The sequence below is a fragment of the Triplophysa dalaica genome, chromosome 3, assembly GCF_015846415.1.
Source record: "Triplophysa dalaica isolate WHDGS20190420 chromosome 3, ASM1584641v1, whole genome shotgun sequence".
Classification (NCBI taxonomy): domain Eukaryota; kingdom Metazoa; phylum Chordata; class Actinopteri; order Cypriniformes; family Nemacheilidae; genus Triplophysa; species Triplophysa dalaica.
In genome coordinates this window covers 19073752-19094955 of record NC_079544.1, presented here as the reverse complement: position 1 = coordinate 19094955, position 21204 = coordinate 19073752, and the positions used below count along the sequence as shown (strand labels likewise).

Sequence of the window (21204 nt, the reverse complement as noted above, 5' to 3'; positions counted from 1 at the left end):
AATATAAGATTCGCCCATCTCTAAAACAGTTTTGACGAAAGTCATACCACAACAGAGTACGTAACATTAAATTACAATAAATCATGAAATTAGCATTGAGGACAATGTTCGCTAGCGGTTAAGTTCAGGTGTTTGTTTGTTAACTACATTTGGGTGATGAATGTTATATAAACTGTGGATGTAACGCTGGATTTGGAGATCGTTTGAAACTGATATATGGAGCCGTCCCAGCGCTAAAAGATGCCAGACATGAACCACATGCGGTGAGTGAAACTGATATCTGTGTTTTGTTAACAATGTGCTTTAGTTCAGTCTACCCCTCCCCCCGCACGCGCCGTATGATTTCGTAAGTAATCATACTGCTGTATCTATCTTTTATAAATGTGATCAAACTAAATACTCTTTGAAGATACGAAGTATGCAATACTACTCTATAGGTACTCAAGATTTATATGATATTGGCAGAAACCCCATGTGTTAGGGCCGCTTTAAGAGACTTCCAACCAGTATGACAAAAAAACATTTCTGGACAGGATTGCCTTATCAGCCTTTAAAGGGTGAATCTAATTACAATTTTTTTTTGTATGATTCACATCATACACATTCATACGAAATCACCACCTTGTAAAAAATGTTTGCTTTCCAGTAAGACCATTCTGGCCAGTATCTATCTATGCCAAGTTTTACAATCTTTTATCAATCATAACCTTTATCACCTCAACAATGGTTCATCTCTAGCAGATATGAAATAAATACGTACAGCCAATTACATTAAATTCCAATTCTATCCAGATTCTGAAAATCAAGCCCCCTCCGTTTTAATTGTTCCAGTTTCTTGTCTCCAATCGCAATATTTTTGTCATGGATTCAGAATCGCTGTAAGATGTTCCCATTATTTAAACATACATAACCATGATGAAAACAACATTTAAGATACTGTGGTGAAAATTAAATGCTTCTGTACCTAAATGTGTTTCAAATGCTATTAAATATTACGTTCAAAGCCAGTGAATGCTGATTGTCTTACCACAGAGAGTGTGCATGTATGCATTTATTAATTTATAAGACAAGCTGTTGTCTTAAGCTATTCCAGCAACACTCGTGTTAATGTTTTAAATATCATTCTGGAGATCTGACCATATAAAGACAGAATTGCTCCCTCTCCCCCACACACATACACAGACCAGGAGATTCACACAAATGCTAAACTGTGCTTTTAAAAGCGGTGGCCTCAGGATCAAGCCTTCATGCAGCCTGAAATACTCCTCTGTGGATCTCATGCTATTCAGAACAGCTTGGCAGCCAAATAAACACTCGCAGACACACACAGCAACAGAACCAACCCAAAAAGATCACAAACAGTGTGCCTTCACTTGTATAGACAGGTTTATTCAATTCACATCGTGTCCCCATAGAATAACAAAACCTGAAAAAAATATTTTGTGGGGATATTATGATAGATACAAAATGTCCATCACAGGTCATAAGTCTTGTTTCATATCTACAAATGATGAAAGGGGGGATGCATTGTTGTAGTCGGCCTATAGACTACACTAAACACACAGGAGTGAAAACCAGATGATAATACCCCACAACATTGTGTGTGTGTGTTAGGGGATAGAATATATCATAAACCTGATATAAAATCAATGGAAGTCTATGTAATGTCCTCACTAGTACAATCAAACAAACCTGTGATTTTTTTCCCATGAATTCCGAATCGGTTGTTGCTAGTTCACAAGATGTGCCCATGTCTTTTTTACCATTTAAAAAAAGTCTGTGAGAAACGTGATAGAGAAATTGTGACTGAATGTTTTTGTGTAAACTCGTATTTACAAATACATACATACACTATAATATTAATATGTATAATGTGTCCCAGGAAAACTGTAACATTGTATATCCCACTATGTACAGACATGCAATGTTTTCTGTGCCACCGAAGAGCAAGGTTGTTCTGGTGTTTACAGAGGCTTAATGATTTTTTTACAGCTAACCAATTAATCACATGGTGTGCAAGATCCAATCGGAATGTGTCAGTGTCTCTTTCAGAAGCTCTGTACCAATGAGCTCATATTTACATGTGTGTGTGACCCTAAAGCAGGACTGGGAACACAGCGGTTGTGTCCACACTGTTATCTTGCATGCTTTACTACAGCAGCTTGAATGCGTGTTTTGTGCTTTAGACACAAGATGTAGACTTGTGTGGTTGGAAGGGGCCCAATAAACCTGAATCTAGACCAAGAACATCCTTTATTTATAAACAAATTAAAGGCAGCTAAGATCTTAGGACCAAAAACAGGCACAATAAATCTTCACACACTATTATAACTGTATGACAAACCTTCACACCATAGTTTTTCCATGCAGTAGATTTACCCAATCACACTGAGGTGGTTTTTAGATATTTTGGTAATCTGGGATTATCTAATAATAATAAAAGAGTGCCGGTTATCCTGAGGTGATCTAATGTGGTTCTTTTGAGTTGCCTCAGTAAAAGTTCAGCATGAGGCTGATCCTCTGCAGGAAGTTCACTGTTTTCCAAAACATAAGTACACATCAACAATGCCTTCTTTCCATGTGAAGACATCTAGGGTTTGTCAATATATGTGGGACCTAATGACAAAAGTCACATTTACAGGTTATGCTGTAATGCTCTCTTTATAAAGCAATATCTAAAGACAAAAATGAGCTTGAGGGTAAGACAACATCTCGGAGGCCTGTCCCGTAGAGACGAGTTGCCAAGACTGGGAATTACCTAGAATCTTGTGATACTGAAGTATAATGATAGCTGGGTCTCAAGAGGTTACCTGATGTAGATGTAGCCCACACTGAACTTTTCCTTTTTTGAATTGTGTACGTTTAATACCGCTAAACTCTACTTGTAAAACCCACATTTCATCAAATTTATACCGTGGTGTGAAAAAGCATTTGCCCCCTCCGGATTATTTTTTTCTGCATATTTGTCATGCTTAAATGATTATATTACTCAAAAAAACATTTCTGACTCTATGTGAAAAGAGTTAATCATGTTGTTAATCATGAATTAACTGATGAATTGTATAACTGTGTTATAGTTCACTAGCCACACTCAAGCCTTATTACTGCCAGACCTCTTGAATCGAGAAATCACCTAAGTATAACCTGTCTGACATACTGAAGTAGTCTAAGAGATCTCAAATAGCAACACATCATGCCGCGATCTAATGAAATTCAAGAACAGATGAGAAACAAACTAATTGAAATGTCTCAGTCTAGAAAGGGTTACAAAGGCATTTCTAGGGTTTAGGGACTCCAGCGAACCACAGTGAGAGACATTATCCACAAATGATGAAAGCATGGAACAGTGGTAAACCGTCCCAGGAGTGGCCTGCCTACCAAAATTATTCCAAGAGCACAACAACGACACATCCAGGAGGCCAAAAAGAACCCAGAACAACATCTAAAGAACTGCAGGCCTCTCTTGCTTCAGTGAAGTTCAGTGTTCATGATTCTACAATAAAAAAGAGACTGTACAAAAATGGCATCCATGGGAGATTACCAGATATGGGAACAAGTCACATATGGCCAAGTCCAAGCAAGTCTCAAGTCTTAACTATCAAGTCTCGAGTCAAGTCTCGAGTCACAGTTTAGACAAATCAAGCAAGTCAAGTCAAGTCAAGGGTTCACCCTAAGCAAGTCAAGTCAAGTCCTGATAAGTTTCAAGTCAAGTCAAGTCGCAGTACTAAAATAAACAGAGGTTAATTTTTTAGATACATGTTTATTTTTGCACAGAAAAGATGAACTTATATACATACATTATGTATCTTATTCACATTGCTATAAATGAATTATATGCATATCTGTGCAACATTAATATCTGAAAATAAAAGTGTTGCTTACACAAAAGAAATCCAGTCTGAAATGTATAATAAAATCTAATTCAATTTAATTGCAACGTCTACACAGAAATGGAAATACTTGTATCTGACAGAATGCATTTATACAGGCTATGAAGCTTATAAACTAAGAATTGTGATTGAAAACTTGACTATTGTATGTTTTAAGTATATGATGCTGTAATACTTGTGCTGTCCATTAATGTGAACAGTAGGCCTATAGGGAATTTGCATCTATTGATGGGAATCCCGGATCATTTTATTGACTTCGGTATTGAATCTTGTTTATCAAAATGAACAAATCTTTTTCATTTCGGTAGAATATAAATAAAATGTATGTTAATATAGCCCAGTGATGAATTTATGATGCTTAATCGTCATCTCTGCGGTGGACACGCAGTATGCACGTTTCATACGTAATATATAATCTGAGAATATTTGTTTTCTATTTGAACTGGTTTCATTATTTTACAGCACAAAACGTTTTGCTGTTATTGTGAGTATAAAAAAAATTTAGACATTTAACAGATTCGAACTATGAAATTATTCTCATCAGTATGACCGAAAAGTTTTTAAAGAGTTTTTTTAAGTTCAAGTGATCTCACCGGCGCGTCCATGTTAGCCAGTCATGCAGTATATAAGAGAGCTGCTATTCAGTTTCCACACGCAGTCAACACAAACACTTGAACATGCGCACATTTAATATAGACATTCGCCTACATGTAATACAGAGAAGCCCTTCTTTATTTTAAGATGATTTTAATGTTTTAAGAACATAACAATTCGGGCTACGCCATTATAGCCAGATTCCCCAATTCATCACCTTATGAGATGAGATGTAGGCCTACCAGTGATGATCGATTATCACTTTTCTAATGATAAAAAACAACCAAAGCAAAATTATGACAAACAGAAACGATTAATTCATTATATTAGTAATCGTTTTATTACACTGACTATAAAGAAATTACTTTGTAACCTTTCCTTGTGGTTCTTATAATGTCGGATGAAATTCGACGTTGTGGTTGTCGCGTCAGAAATCCTCGCGTTGCATGCTCTGCATCTGGCAAATAATTTTTTATTTTCACGGTCCAGTTCAAAGTCCTTATAGCCAAACGTGACTGTGGAGCTCGACTGTTGTCCGCCATTGTAACGGCCACAACTGTTTCAAGCCGCCAGGCGCATGCGCAGTTTCCTCTCTATCGTAACTGCTCTACAGTAATTGGCTGTTTCACCTTGTTTGGCGCGGTTTGAGTTGAGCAGCGTTAAAGGCACAGGCGCTGTAGTGCTGCCGAGTCACAATAATTATTTTAGGTAATTTCATTACTTTACAAAGTTCAAGTCATTGTCGAGTCTTCCATTTAAAGTCAAGTCAAGTCTCAAGTCACCTGCTCTCAAGTCAAAGTCAAGTCAAGTCATTTTCTTACTTCAATCAAGCAAGTCGCAAGTCCTGAAAATTGTGACTCGAGTCAGACTCGAGTCAAGTCATGTGACTCGAGTCCCCCACCTCTGGAGATTACCAAGGCGAAAACCACTGCTGACCAAAAAGAACTCAAAGGCTTGTCTCACATTTGCTAAAACACATCTTGATGATCCCCAAAACTTTTGGGCAAATATTCTGTGGACTGATGACACAAAGGTTGAACTTTCTGGAAGGTGTGCGTCCCGTTACATCTGGTGTCAAACTAACACAGTATTCATAAAAAGAACATCATACCAACTAGGGATGAGTCACGAATTTAGATTATTTGATTATTCGAAAAGTGTGTGCGATCTTAAAAAAATTGCCGTGTGTTCATGCATAGCGTGTTCATGTAACCAAAGGGTGGCGCTGCCAATAAAAAAACACCTAAAACATAAAGGCTGTCAGTCAAGAGACAATAGAGGAAAACATTTTCTCACAACAATTGCTAACGAAGTTACGCACACTGTAGACCCGCGTGGCATAATGGACACGATAAATTGAGATGGTGTCAAAATTGATTTCTGTGCGGAGGTCCTTTTTATTAATGAATTAATGAGAATAAAGTGCAGTGCAAATTCTGCAATGCAAAGCTGGCTTATCATGGATCAACAACTACGATGCACAATCATTTGAGGGCGAAGCACCCAGCAGATCCGTCCATAGGTCGGCAATCAGTTGCTAGTTTTATGGTCAGACCAACCGATTTGGATGCCAGATGGGCGGAGCAAATAACGGCTTAAAATACTTAGATAATCGCTAAGGATATATATCCGATTGGCTTCGTCGAAAGAGAGGGTTTTACAAATCTTATGGTGTTTGTACAGCCCGAGTTTACTGTTCGTCTAGAAAAACGATCACTGCCAGACTGGAGAAACTTTTTCATGACAATAGAAATAAAGCCTTTTGAGCTATTAATTTATGAAATCGTTCTGGAGTATTAATAAATGCTGTCATTCAGTTAATATGTTTTGACATGTTTTAAGTCTGGTCTAAAATCTTTATGTCCTTAATATATTTTCCTTTACCAATCACAAACTTTTTTAGTTGGTATAAATGTGCATGCTCATATTTTACAAGGAAATGTCCTAGCATTATGAGCGGTTGATGCTGATCGACGTACTGTTAATAAATGCCGTCCTTCGGTTGTTAATATATTAATGTTTCAGCACGTTATCTTAATGTATGGCTTGATGTAAGATTGCCTATTCCATAAAACATAAAGCAGTGTGTCGTCATACGGATTTCAAGCGTATCGTTATCGTTTGCAGAATAAAGGTTTTTGCTTTCATAATATATGTTGCAGCTGCAGATGCTTATGCATTTCAACAGATAAGAAAATACTGTTTTAGTTCTACAATCCTAAAAGTGCTGAGATTAAAGGGCTTGGAAAATGTATTGCTGCACTGTCTGCAGCACACACTGACTAATGGCCCTTAAAATTTTAAACTGATGGACAGAAATTATGTGTGCTGGTGTTCAGACATTCTGATGGATAATAATGCAGAACAGATCATCCATTAAACAGACACCCACAGTCTCACACAGAATGCCTCTGTCTGCCTGTGTGGTATAAAGAGCAGTTAGTGCCGCAGTCTCCGCAGTATAACGGCAAGAAACTAGAAAGAGTGAGGAAAGAAAGCGAGAGCTTGATATAGAAGAAGAACAGAGGGATTAGAGGTAAAGACCAAAGCAAACAGAATGACTGACAGTGTCACAGGACAAATAAGGCAGGTCACACATTCTCAAACACTGTCACGGTTTACTCTCTCAAAGCAAACTGTGGTTCATTATTCACATGATTCCATTACAAGTGACATCATAAGACAAATGCGTAAGGTATAATAACACGCCACAAAAGCAAAAAAATGTAATCATAGTTTACATTATAATAACAACATTACGTAATCGAAAACCTTTTCACAATCAAAAGTAATGAAAATTAAGTAGTTAAAGTAAAGAGGTGTTTACACATTGTAGAAAAACATACCATTTATAACCCTTCACCTAAAAGTGAATCTTCACAACATCATATAGCTATTAAAATAATACTATCATTAGACACATTAGTTGACATTTCATAACTTCACCTATGACATCACAATGTCCCCCCACACGTCATGTCAGCTACATCATAGTGGGTAGTCTACTCTATACAAAATCTACTACACATCTTATACGTCGCAATGGAAAAGTGTCAACAAAACAAACATCATACTTCATACATACATCATACATACATTTACATCATAATATCATTTTTGCCATATTTTTGCCATAATCGACAGCTGACATGATCTTTTGGGGCAAACAAAAGTGGCAACGACCCTCAATCATCACCAAATCATTCATCACACTCACATGTCGCCAGCGCCACATGAACAATTGTCCTGCTACAATACCAAAAGAAAAAATTATTTATTAATGTGAACAAAAGGGCTTTTGTCTGACTCTTGCTCTCCTGAGATCTCTGGGCCTCGAAACATATTCACATTAAAACCTGAATACTGAACGATTTTACCGTATATTCCCGTTTCTCACTAATGCGCACTAGAGATTGTGTTTATGTGGGAGATTTGACGGTGTTGCTTAGACTGGAATAAAAAACATTATGGTTTTTTTCTGTACCCCTCTCTTACATTAAAACCCAGTCTATAACGCTCGCGACGCTACCAAGTAAAAACGCTCATAGCACGCGAGCAGAATGTCCAGAAACCCGCGCGCGTCCGCTGAGCTCGCACCCGACAGACAGACAGCTTTGTTAACTGGAGCGTCTCGTCGCGTGTAGACGGGATGTTACTCGAATAACAGACGGTTTAAAGGTGTCAAGTGTGATGACGATATATCCGTTATTAAGGTTAGCCTAGCAACATCAGCTCTGGTCATTGAAACAAAGCGAGAGATCCTTTCTGTCTTTACACATGAAAAAGTTTAAAACAACGTTTCGTTGCAAATCACAAACAGATGCGTCACATCCAGCAAGAGGTGCATTTACATTTTATGATTTGCCTAATAAACAATGTCATTCCTAACGGGTCCCAGAGTGGGAATAACGTGGAGTAAACTTCTCCCTCCTACTTCATCTTGCCCCACTCCTTACTGGTTTCCAGCAGTACTGTACCCATAATGATAAACAACCACTGGCTTAAATATTAAAGGAGACATATACACACAAAGCGTGGTTTATTGGGGTATAAAGCTGGTGTTATCCCGGGTTTAGTTGAGTTAAAGTCTCCGGACGGTCCCAATCCCTTCCCCCGCTCACTCCGTCTGCACACCGCCATGTTGCAGTCTACGCCGGTGGCGTCCAGCGCAACAATGTAGCAAACGCGCAATAAGATGTTACCACGAAACAGCATCTCACCTTTGCGATCGCTCTTCTGTACCGCATCGCGGCCTGCTGGATGAGCGTGTGCACTTTAAGGTTGCCATCTCCGCACGGAACAACGACCCGAGTTCTTCCAAAACACACAGTCACTTTCATAGTTTCCACTCTCCTGCCCGAATCCAGGGGAAACTCGGGATTAAAGGTTCCCGTGTCTCGAATTCCAGATCATTAATAATCTTTGGCTCGGCACCTTATCGGTGTGGAAGTTACAATCGGTGCCCGTTCCGTTTCATCGCGTCGGTCGCAGCGCGGCGGCGTATGACCACCTGTTTAGTGTTTGGGATTGTGTACGGTAACCGCGCAGTCCGGAGTGAGTTGGGAAGCCACGCAAAAGGGCGTCCTGCGCCCTCTGCCGGTCAAGAGATGTACAGGCGTGATCTTTGTGAGGGCCAAATGTCTTCCCTGATAGTGAAATATCATATCATTGGTCTTCACTGGATAAAAAGGCTCATACATCAGCCAGATCACGTTTTACTTTATAGGCTATCTGATGGTGCCTTTTTTTCTGGGAGGGTTGGGTAATGTATAGAAAATATAATTTGCCTGATAAAAATCAATGGAAATGACCTTAGTAATATAGAGAACTGTGTGTGTGTGTGTGTGTGTGTGTGTGTGTGTGTGTGTGTGTGTAATGAAAAACCGAGGTTATGCATACCAGCACGGGTACTTTGTGAATGATTTAGCACATGTGCATTCTGAAGACACATGCATGCAGTTGTGCATATTTGAGTACATTTTTGTATTTGTGTGTGCCACATCAAACTTTATGCGTGAAGGGCAGAGTCATACTAAAATAGAATCACTGGGCAGGTGGCAATAGGCTGTGAAACCACACCCACCAGGGGCCTGAGACAGATTAGTTCTACAAGCACAGTTGAGTGAAGCTTCAGTGGAACAGCTGTGGGATTACAAAGACACGCTTTGATCTCTGTGAGGCACAATGATCAGATCCTCTAGTTCCATTAGACAGAAAACCCATGTAGAAGAACTGTTCTCGTGGTCTTCATAATGCAGTCAGGTCTGATAGTTAGTCTCCATCAAAGCGACACAGTTCTGCGTGCCACTCTGTCTGCAATGCATTTTGTCTCTGGTTCAAAGCAGCTGCCCGTAAAACCTTTCTATCTTCCCACAACCAGGTTTGATGTATCAGCCCAAAGATTCGCTGTACAGCGGGCACCATCCCTTTCTTCTGACTCTACTGTGTAGGGAAATATAGGAGGAATTTCTATGACAGGGATGGGGGGACCACAGTGAGTCTCAGAATTTTAACTTTATACTTAAAAAGGTCAAAGTCGGTGGACTATCCTGACTACATACTTGAAACATTTTGTGTATGTGTCCTTAGGGAGTGTGGTTTCTAGACCAGTAAATCTGGTAAATATACCCCTGTAGGAAGGGTGGATCTCATACAATCCATTTTTATAGCAGGCCTACTGTTGTACCTGAAATTTTAAACTGTGCTGAAGGGTTCCACAAATGTCTGTTTAGGGTGCATTATTACATTTTTAGTTTAAAACATTTGAATGTGCACTTTTACTTGCGAACACTGCGTTGGTTAGCCAAATTAACTCTGTGATATTTAAGTATTTTACGTTTTTGTTTTGAGTGTGTTTTTCACCATAATATTACAACAAAGCTTAAAAGCATGTTGTACTTTGACAATTTTCCCATATTGTGTGACAACATGCCTTGCCAGTGTTCAGTAATTTGTTTTCTCAGGGAACAGTTATGACAGCTTTCAAAAGGAACCTGCCTACTGTATACAATTGACTTACAAAAGTAAAACATATATTCAAAGAAGAGCCTCCATTTCCCGTTAACTCAGGACAGAAAAAACGACATAATTCTTCTAGCGCAAGATGGCGCTGTTTTATCATTTTATTTCCCTTATATTGAAACTGCTTTAAACTTTTGTAAACAAGTAAGAGTAGATATATTATATAACTATTTTAATGAGCAAATTACTTCCTGCTATTGCTTATATTGAGCTAAATATACTAAATGTAAACATGTCATTTTTGTGATTATGGGGGCCAATTTTATATACTGGAGTTGTATCCTAACATTTTTAACATTATTATTATTATTATATTTTATTTTTATGTATTCATTATGTAAATAAATTCGTCGAAGGAGTTCACCAACTGTTGACCGCATTTGGTAACTGACGGCGTCTCCTCCTATGGACGAGGCTCCTCCTAGAGTAGCTTTTCTGCTCTCTGTCTGTGTGTGTGCTAGTAAATTGTGTGTGTGTGATCGGGGCCTGCGATTGCAAAGTCCACATTTCCCAGACGCATCATCAGAGCTGACGTGGGCGCTACGTGTGTAGCGAGTCGGGCTTCCACTCCACCCGTAACCAGTGACGAGACTCTCTACGTAAAACTCGGGGTAAGTTATTACTGGCATGTAGTCCAGCTGCCAGAGAGGATTTGGAGAGGAGCGCAGGAACACCATGTAGCTGCTGTTACATTGTAGTTTATCGAAATAACATCTGCTGTAGAATATTGCGCAAAAGAGGCAAGTTGTCTCGGAAGTTCCTGTTTTTGACAGTAATGATAAACGAATAACGAAGTGCACGGACTTAAAACTCTGAATGTGTCAAATGATACATTAAAGTGACATTAAACGAAATGGAGGGAACTCGTTACATCGGATACGAGGCTGGCGAGATTGATTAGATTGTGGAGAATGACGCAGCTTGATAGCGGACTTGGCAAATAACATTAAAAGCAGACAGTGTGCCTAAAAAGATCTTTTCAAGTTGCTAACATGTATTTTAAAGGCAGTGGATGTTTTCTATTATTCATGTCTATCTGCGTGCCACTCCGCTCTTACGTAAGCGAGAGCTGTTTAGTGCGCGCGCATTGGTTCTGTGAGTTCAGAAGACTTAAAAATGCACGCTTAAAGAAATACAGGCAAATATCAAGGTGATAAAGCAATGCAGTAAATGTAGATTCCTCATAACATGTATGAGGTTTCATATCTTGAAAATGTTTTGTTGTTGTTGAGGTTTTTGCTCTGGTCAAGCTGCGTTCAGAAAACAAGGAAGTGTTGTTGCCCTCACTCGTTTCGTTTTTGTGTGCGTGCTTTTTCTTCAGACATAAACTCTTCAAACTCTTAAGGTCTCAGACATGTACAGTGTGACCCACACTACAATACAAAAGTTTACAGCCATTTTTACCTTTAAAAATAATACTAAACTTTGGGAATAGTGAACTTGAAACTATAGAATGACACAATAAAAATAAAATACTGGGAATCATGATTTAAATAAATAATGTTGTACATTTTAAGCGTACCCCTTCTGTACAATGTGGTTTAATATCATTTTATTCAAGTGACCCTAAACTTTAGAATGGTAATATATTGAACATGGGATGCTTTGTCACATTTAAACCATAGCAACCAACATGAAATTTCTTATAGACAGACATTTTATCGAACAGTTCATTTTACGAAATGACATCATTACATTTCAAATGATGCAAAACAAAGGAGTGCATGAAATGCATCCTCTCATTTAAAATCTTGTGACGTAAAACTGTAAAGCGCTGACCATGCATTTCCTCTCTGTGCTGTTGCTAGGCCGATCACCATGGAAACTGCAACCATAGCGCAACAGGAAGCCAGCGCAACAGAGAAAGTAACAAGTGAGATTCAGTCGGATGCTGATTCACTCACAAAGGTAAAAGGCTTACACAGATTGTATGCCTTTTCTGTTTCGACACATATATCATGCACACTGGTACACAGATTTTTAGTGCAGTTAGTTTTCAATTAAGTTGTGAAATTCCTAATCCCTACAATAAGTGCAGTGTAGTACCATGGTACAATCTGTGGTGGTCTGATTACCCTATTCATAAAACATGGTATTTATGTATATTATGATACACCAAGATGCTTTAGTGAACCAAAACCGTGGCACTTGGCAATATTTACAGACTTATATTAAAAAGATATTCAACATAACACAAAATATAAGTTTACTGTATTGGAAGATTAAACGGAAACCGAACCAGACGAGGCTTACTCTCTGTCTCTCTCTATGTCAGGTGGATGAGGGTGTGGAAGTGATATCATTACCTGGTGGACAGACACTACAAGTGCAGGGAGTCATTCATACAACACAGCCCTCAGTTATACAGTCACCTCAGATACAAACTGCACAGGTACACACTTTAGCAGATTTTTATTTATACGCTACATTACAACCTTAAGAGCTGTGTAAATACAACCCACTAGTAAATGTTACTATTGTATAAATGATTGATCTTGTACACAACCTGTTTCTTCCCCTGGAGACATTGACCAATCACATTGTGCACAGTTAGAGCTTCAACCAATCACAGGGAACATTTACTTATCCCGGATCACTGGACTGAAAAAAGCAGATTGACATAGTAACAAGCAGAGTAGCTGTTTGTAGCATTAATGAGATTTGAGTTGTGTGAAAGTCAATGCGTGTGATCTTCTTGGGTTACGTGCGCACACAGACCAAACAGATCTCAGGAGAAGATACAATTTACAATTATACACTTTATGTAAAATGAAATAAATCGTACTTTTGTGACATCAAGTTATGTATTTATTATTCTAGGCAAAATATAAAGTGAGTGTGTTCTTTAAATATCCTGATGTTTCTTTTCAGATTAAAAATATAAATGAATCCTGTAAAAATGCAACAGACAGTCTAAACAACGATTTTACAAAAAATTCCCCCCTCCGAGTTACATGACTTGTGCACCGTATTCCAAGTCTTGTGAATATCTATGTGTTAAAAACTATAAAATGCTTTGTTTTCAGGAAGCCGCACCATCTGATACACAGAAGAGGCGAGAGATTTTGTCCAGACGACCATCTTATAGGTGAGCTTAATTGAAACCAATCAGATACCTGTGACATAATATCTGATTGATCAGACTTGCTATAATTCATGTCTATGCACACATCAATTAAATACTCACTTAACCAGGGGTTTTCAAACTGTGGGTCGGTACCCACTTGTGGGTCGCACAGTGGCATGAGGCGGGTTGTGGAAAGTCACTTGGCTTTTGAATGACACACAAGAAAACTGTTTAGTCCAGTTAATGACTGGCAATGATCATAGATTTGATATTTTACCATTAGATAGTTTGGTTTTGCATCTTAAATTTCACTTATTTTCTATTAAGGGAAAATTAAAACTCTTCTACTTGTAGAGAATGAATGTGTATTTTCTCACCATATTTCCATTTAAAAATATTTTGGTGGGTCTCAAGATAGATTATTGCTGTCTAGGTGGGTCCTGGAATGAAAAAGTTTGGGAATCGCTGCTCTGAACCACACATCGAAACAACATAACAGTTCTTGTCTGATATTTCTGACAAACATTTTGTGACAGATGCTGATGTCTTTGTCATTTTATACCACGTTGAATGCTTCAATCTTATTGATTAACAAACTTTCTATGGGTATGCATTAACTTTCAGTAAATGCACACCTATGAAGGTGTTCCATGTTGGCCTACCACATTACAGTTCCATATCACTTCGCCAAGTTTAAAGGGGTCATATGGCGTGTTTTTCTGTATCTTTGGTGTGTTATATGTTGCCCATGCATGTAAAGTGATGAAAAAAGGATGCATTCAATCTAAGAGCCAATGCTCAACCAGACCTGTCTGGAACGCCTCGTGTAACCACACCCCCACAAATCTAAATAAGTTCGTGGAATGATTTTAGTAAGACCGCCCAAATGTATACGCAAGTAAGGTCGGCGTACGTGTCAGTACAATTGCTTTGGAACGTGATGTTAACTTCCAAATTTGGGATGAGGCTTTAAATTTCTGTCATACGCTTGCAGTATTCAACCAATCACTACGCACGGGTTAACTGACCAATCATAGAACACCTCGCTTTAATCCTTCCATTTCAAAGAGGCGGGGCAAAGAGGAGATACAAACATGCACGGTATGTGGAAAATACAGCGTTTTTAACCCTAAATCATGTTTGCACATGGCGTGACATCTAAAACAAATGATAATATTAGTGTAAGCCATGTCATATGACCCCTTTAAATAACATAAAGGTTATAGTGTTCACCTCACATAGCACCCTGCGCTTGATCTTACATTTATAATGTCAAACTTTACTTTTAATGGAAAGTAAGAAGTAAGTAAGTGGTTTCTTTTTAAGAAACAAAACATTCAAAAAACAATGTCGAAATACATACAGTAAAATCTAATAAATGAAAAAATATGATTAATTAACACTCATAGCCTACTGGTTCGTTTTCATCTTCATGATGCTTAAAAGTGATAATGAATATATTTTGATAGACCTACTCTTTCAAAAGTTTGCGTGATTTTTTTTAACTGCTGGTGATAAAAAAACACAGAATAAATAATATTATTATAACTGACTTTTCTGTCACATTGCTGCAAACACGCCGGTGTCGACACGGTCCATCACTCTCTCACTCACTCACACAGACACACACCACGTAGCAATGCCTCAAGCCTCCGAGTCCGTTCGCTCTAAAGGACGCTTGAAATGAGTCCTACCATCAACAGCATTTCAAAGACAACAAAATGACAAACTTTGAAATAAAATTTTGAACAATGTTCTGTGGTGTGGTAACTGTGGTATAAGCTGAATAATTGACTACGGTCCAATTTAACATTCGCAAAATGTAATGGGCCGTCGTCAATTATTCCTTACTTGATGTCAAATTGACATTTGCTTGTTTCCAAGTTAATTTATGTTATGTATGTTCAGGAAAATTCTTAATGAGTTGTCTTCAGATGTACCTGCTGTGCCAAAAATTGAGGAAGAGGAAAATATGGAGGATGAAACACCACCTATCTCCACTGTTACTACGGTCACCGGATCATCTTCAATCTACCAGACCAGCTTAGGGCAATACTGTACGTCTGAATTCATTACTCATTTTTTACATTACAAATAATTTGTAACAGGCTTGGAACAACATGATGGTAAGTAAATTATGACAGAATTTTTGCACTCTTAAAAATAAAGGTGCTTAGAAGGTTCTTCACAGCAGGGCCGTAGAAGAATCATTTTTGTTTCCACAAAGAACCATTCAGTCAAAGGTTCTTTAAAGAAGCATGATCTCTTTCTTTCCGTTTTGCTAATCTGAAGAACCTTTTTCACCACAAAGGACCTTTTGTGAAGCAGAAAGGCTCTTCAGATGTTAAAGGTTCTTTATGAAACCATTTAGACAAAAATGGTTCTTCTATAGCATCGAAGAACCTTTTGAAGGACCTTTATTTTTAAAGTGTGGGTGAACTATCCCTTTAACAGATTTAGAATAATGGTCCTGTTTTTTGTGTCTGTGTAGTCGCAATCACACAGGGTGGAGCGATTCAGTTGGCCGGGCCTGGAGGAGAAGCCCTACAGGGAATTCAGACTCTGACTCTTCCAGGTCCTGCCACACCCCAACCCGGAGCTACTATCCTGCAGTACAACCCCCAGGCGGGAGACCCCAGCCAGCAGCTTCTGCTGTCTGCTGGACAAGTGCTTGTTCAGGGTAAGACACCGGACCTCTTTATGTCTCTTACGTCTGCTCCAGCAAAACTGTACAGAAGAGCCTTTGAAACCAAATAGTTTTTATTGAAGATTTACAAAAATTGATTGAGATAAATCATTCTTCTGCGTTTTTTCTTAATCAGATGAAAATAAATTGAAAATAAAACTATGCTTATGACTATAAGCTATACTTGCTGATGACTGGTCCTGATCATGGAATGACACATGTTGCATTGTGGGAAACTTCTTTGACTTGTTTTATTATGTCTTTCGCAGCAAACTGGTTAAATCTGTTGTGTAGTCACTAAAGTAAAAAACCTGGATTTGCTAAAATGGCTCACTCAGTTAAAACATTTTTTTTTGGAAAAGTACTCATTAAATGTAAAGTTGTTGTCTTCAATGCTTGGAACTAATTATTTTTACTTTGTAGATAATTAGAAAGGAAAATGTTGTAGGGACTACAACATAATTATTATTATTTAACAGTTAAAAAAACACACTAAGCAAGACAGATATTTGAAAACAGTAAGAAGTTTTATATAAACCTAGACCTGTTTACTCAGACGTATTCTGTGTGTGTGTGTGCGGTTGTAGATAACCATTCCAGATGCGTGTGTAGTGTTAGGAGGTGAAATGGGCACATTCTCCTTTTGTTTGTGCAGAAACGCTTTTGCGTCATCCTGATCTAAAAATACATCAAACTCAACTTACTTTCCCTCTTCCTTTCCTCTCTCCTCTTTTCTTCTCCTCTCTTCTGCAACAAACTTAAGTCCTTACATTACGTACTGTTACACTCCCTGTAGAAATCTGTTTTAATCACAGTTGTTTAATTACAAAGATGGTTCACTCTCTCTCATTCACACACACACACACACACACACACACACATAGAGACACACAGTGCGGGGAGGGCATTCTCCAGAGACAGTGTGTTATTTCCCTATGAGGCTGCAGTGATGTCACAATGATGTCAATGCCCTTAATAATAATCTGACTGAGTGAGCGAGCGAGCAAGAGAGAGAGAAGGAGAGCAGAAACGAGAGAGATAGCGTGAGGGAGGGTTAAAGGCAACAGACTTAGTACCACATTACAAACTAAGAGAGCCAGAAAGAGTTTACTTAAGAGAGAGACAGAGAAACTTTACCAAGACAAGCACTTATCTGGGAAGAAAGGAGAGGAAATTAAGAAAATAGTGTTCAAAAGAAAAATCTAGCTGGATTACTACAGTATAGAGATGGCAGTGACCGGTGAAGAGACCGAGTCAGGTGAGAGAGCTGTGTGTGTTTTATTATTGAAAGTTGGTTTGACACTTGGATAAAACTTGTGTGTGTGTTTTTGTGCGTGTTTGTATACGGTATGTGTGAATGTATACTGAAGACTGTGTGAAGTTAGGCATGTTGTCTTGGTGCATTTCTACGGTCATATTCTCTGCCTTCAGTCATTTTACAAATGTTTCATGTAGGCTCTTTATTAATAAATTTAATCTTATTATAAAAGTATTTGTTTCAGAACTATTTAATTAAAATGATGTATTAGTGAATAATAAGATAAACATTAAATATAATACAGTTAGAAAGTGACACTCTGTTAACACTCTCTATCTCCATATGTAATGTCAGAATGAGTTACTGTTTTTGCGTTTTGTTCGTCTTTTCATGTTGCTTTAACGTTTCCCTCAACACACACACAAACAATCACACGCTCATTCAAACGCATCTGTTTACGAAATCAGGCTGCAAATTCTGCATGAGCATTTCACACACATGAATCAGAGAGAAAGGACAAAAGCAGGGTGCATGAGGGGGCGGGGTTTTTGCTTGACGTCAGTCTGTTTCCTGGAAGCTGGCCGAAGCCGAGAAAGAGAGACAGAGAGCAGTAGAGAGAGATAGGGAATCGGGTGGGGGTTTGGGCAACGACGCACACGGTGATGTCAGCACTTTGTCACATTGTCTGATAACACACACACAGACGCGTCACAGCAAAGCATAACCGGTTTGTCGAAGGGCATGTGTTTCTGATTTACTGCTGCTCACAAATGAGTATCTGATAGCTGATTTTAAACCAACTGTAATCTTATTGTGACTTTCAAAGGAATTAATTACATTCATTTAGATTTGAGCGTTTTTTTATGTTATAACCAAACGTTTCACAAACTTAGCTGCCTGTGTTAAGGTATGTTTTTGTGAATTCCTTTATGTAACTGCTAGTTGTTTTTGTTTTGTACTCATCACATAAACTTATTAGAGATGCACTTTTAATCTATGATCTTTAGGGTTAGGGGATAAAATATACAGTTTGTACAGTATAAAAGTCAATACGCCTATGGACTGTCCCCACGGAGATAATAAGAGAGCTGTGTGTCTTATCATGGAAAGTTTATTTGACACTTAAACGTGTGTGTTTTTGTGTGTGTGTTTGTGGCCTTGTTTTTAAATCCCGGTGGGGACCTGAATACACACTAACTCACAGGGACACGTGTCACCGTGGGGACCAAAATTGAAGTCCCTATGGGAAAAGAAGCTGTGAAATCGTACAGAACAATATTTTTTGAAAATCTATAAATGCAAAAAGTTTTCTATGATCTTCAGGTTTTGGGCCTAGGGGACATAATATACAGTTCGTACAGTGTAAAACTCAATACGTCTATGGACTGTCCCCACAGAGATAATAAACCGGACATGTTTGTGGGTGTGTGTGCGTGCGAATAATGTTTGAGGGAGACAGACCAAAGGTGAACAACATGCAGGCAAGACCTTGCTCACTAGTGACACCAAATGAAAACGCAAAAAAAAATGCAATTATTAAATTAAAAATAATCTTTTTTTAAAGATATACTTGTTACTTTTTTCAAACGTTATAACATTTGTGGTGCTGCAACTCGCATGGAAATGAAAACCGGCTTTAAAAATATTTTTAGTGTATGCATTTAATTTTCACAGTAAGCTTCACTCATATACACTTTTTTGACATTTTGATGTTATGTATTCTGACACGATTTGTACAGCAAGTCTAATTTTATTTTGTCATAATTCCATATATATCCTACACATTTCATACACCTTTTTTTACTGTAAAGCTACTTTTATGCAATGCACAAAGGCGGAATAGAATTAAATTGATAATTATTGATTAGAAATGGGAACAAAAATCTCCATTTAATTTGTGCTTTTACTCACAATACTGTATGTTTTTCTCAGTTTCCAGTGTCTTAAATAATGTCGCTGTATTAGCTTCCCCGTGGGCAGTGCAAGACACAGGAATTTGTTTACTAAGCTGATGGAGCAGGCGAATGCCGAAACGTCGTTTGGAAACTATGTTGCATTCTTACGCAGACAGGGGATGGGCGGGGCGGGGCTGTGTGTACCAACCCGAACACAGAACTTACATAGTGTGGTTGTAGCCACTATGAGGCTGCTCAGGTAGCAGCGGCAGTAGATTTCGTCCAGTTAAGAGTTGTTCTACCACTGAAATATTTTTAAAGACATTATTTTAAGTAATGTAAGTTTGAAAAACTACAAAGTGTTTATTTGTCAAATGATATACATTACATATTTGTATATTTGTGTGTTTAGCTGCCACAGGAGACATGCCAGCATATCAGATCCGCTCTCCATCGTCAGGGTTACCACCAGGCGTTGTTATGGCAGCATCACCGGGGGCAATGCACAGCCCACAGCATAATCCAGAGGAGGTCACGCGCAAGAGAGAAGTCCGGCTGATGAAGAACAGGTACCAAACACCTTGGTTCTAAAGTTTGCATAAGCGCGATGTATGTGTGCAAACGTACTGACGACTGTGTTTGATTTTTGACAGGGAGGCGGCACGTGAATGTCGCAAGAAAAAGAAAGAATATGTGAAGTGTTTGGAGAACCGTGTCCTCGTACTGGAAAACCAGAACAAGACTCTTATTGAGGAGCTTAAAGCTCTTAAAGATATCTACTGCCACAAACCAGAATAAGACGCTTGGAAACACTGCAGGATGACTGACTGATTTACAGACTTTTTTCTCTTTTTGTTTTGCATTACATGGATATTATTATTATTTTTTGTTTGTTTATATGTATGGCCAAATGTTTCTTTGAGAACGCTGAGGACAACAGCTTAATTCCTACAGCCCACCCCCTCTCTCTCTCTCTCTCTCTCTCTCATTCTCTTTCTCTCATACACCTATTTTTAAGATGGGCGAATTTGTATATTATTGCTGTTGTCTGATTCTGGAACTCCTCATCGATATGTGTGGAAAAATATTTGTTTTTTTATTTTTAAATTGCCTATTAAACATAATTGTTCTAAATTTCATATAGCTATAGATTTACGAGTTCATTTAATTTGTGTTTTGGCACATTAGTCAACAGCTTATGGCTAGATGTAACAGGATGCAAAAGTATGGGTTTAACAAGACAAAAGAAAAATTTAGCATCACTTTTACTTAGGGCAGTGTCAGAGATAATGGCCTTTTTACCTTTATAAGACACATTTATTTATTCAGAGGATTTTTAATCCAAAGCAATTAACAAATGAGGAAAATCCAAACACCAGCACTCTATATGTTTATTTTGCATATCTTCCTGTTTATTTCTGAGATTCATTACTCTGTGCTAAAAATTCATGAAATATTAGAAGCATTCAATGAATTTTGGTGCAGAAAAAATGTAACTTTGTGCAACACAGTTATCAAACATGAATGTTACTTTAAGTAAAATATTTTGTAAGAAACGTTTTTTCGACATAAGGTTCTAAGTATTGAATTACCATTTTATTGTTTTATTATAAATAAAAGTAAACAGAATAACAGAGAAGGGATATTGTTTAATGTTTTAATAGTCTGTGAGTTTTAAACTCTTCAGACTGATGTAAATATAAAAAGATCATATCCCCTGCACTTCTTTAACACTGTACAGAGCGCTGACATCTATTTTTAATAAAATATTTTTGTAAATGTATACGATCTTT

At 38.1% G+C, this 21204-nt stretch overlaps 2 protein-coding genes across 10 annotated transcripts in view; one reads left to right on the top strand and one right to left on the bottom strand.

Moving 5' to 3' along the window:
* Positions 1-9023, bottom strand: part of pard3ab (par-3 family cell polarity regulator alpha, b) — an 82242-nt gene extending 73219 nt beyond the window's left edge. For all 3 annotated transcript variants that reach the window (XM_056742060.1, XM_056742078.1, XM_056742068.1), the window contains exon 1: positions 8705-9023. In XM_056742060.1, the coding sequence (XP_056598038.1) occupies positions 8705-8824 (120 nt within the window). In that variant the 5' untranslated portion in view covers positions 8825-9023. The remainder of the gene's footprint in view (positions 1-8704) is intronic.
* Positions 9024-10966: 1943 nt separating this feature from the next.
* Positions 10967-21194, top strand: crema (cAMP responsive element modulator a). 7 transcript variants are annotated; one of them, XM_056742845.1, is made up of 8 exons: positions 10967-11116; positions 12314-12413; positions 12781-12897; positions 13532-13593; positions 15481-15629; positions 16064-16252; positions 19824-19980; positions 20065-21194. In XM_056742845.1, the coding sequence occupies exons 2-8, from the start codon at positions 12324-12326 to the stop codon at positions 20207-20209; spliced, it is 909 nt and encodes a 302-aa protein (XP_056598823.1). In that variant the 5' UTR covers positions 10967-11116; positions 12314-12323; the 3' UTR covers positions 20210-21194. The 7 variants fall into 7 exon arrangements, with proteins under 7 accessions (XP_056598823.1, XP_056598827.1, XP_056598825.1 ...); XM_056742846.1 differs by lacking the exon at positions 10967-11116 and adding an exon at positions 11152-11245; XM_056742849.1 differs by lacking the exon at positions 12781-12897 and having other exon boundaries at positions 15507-15629.
* The last annotated feature ends 10 nt before the right edge of the window (positions 21195-21204 follow it).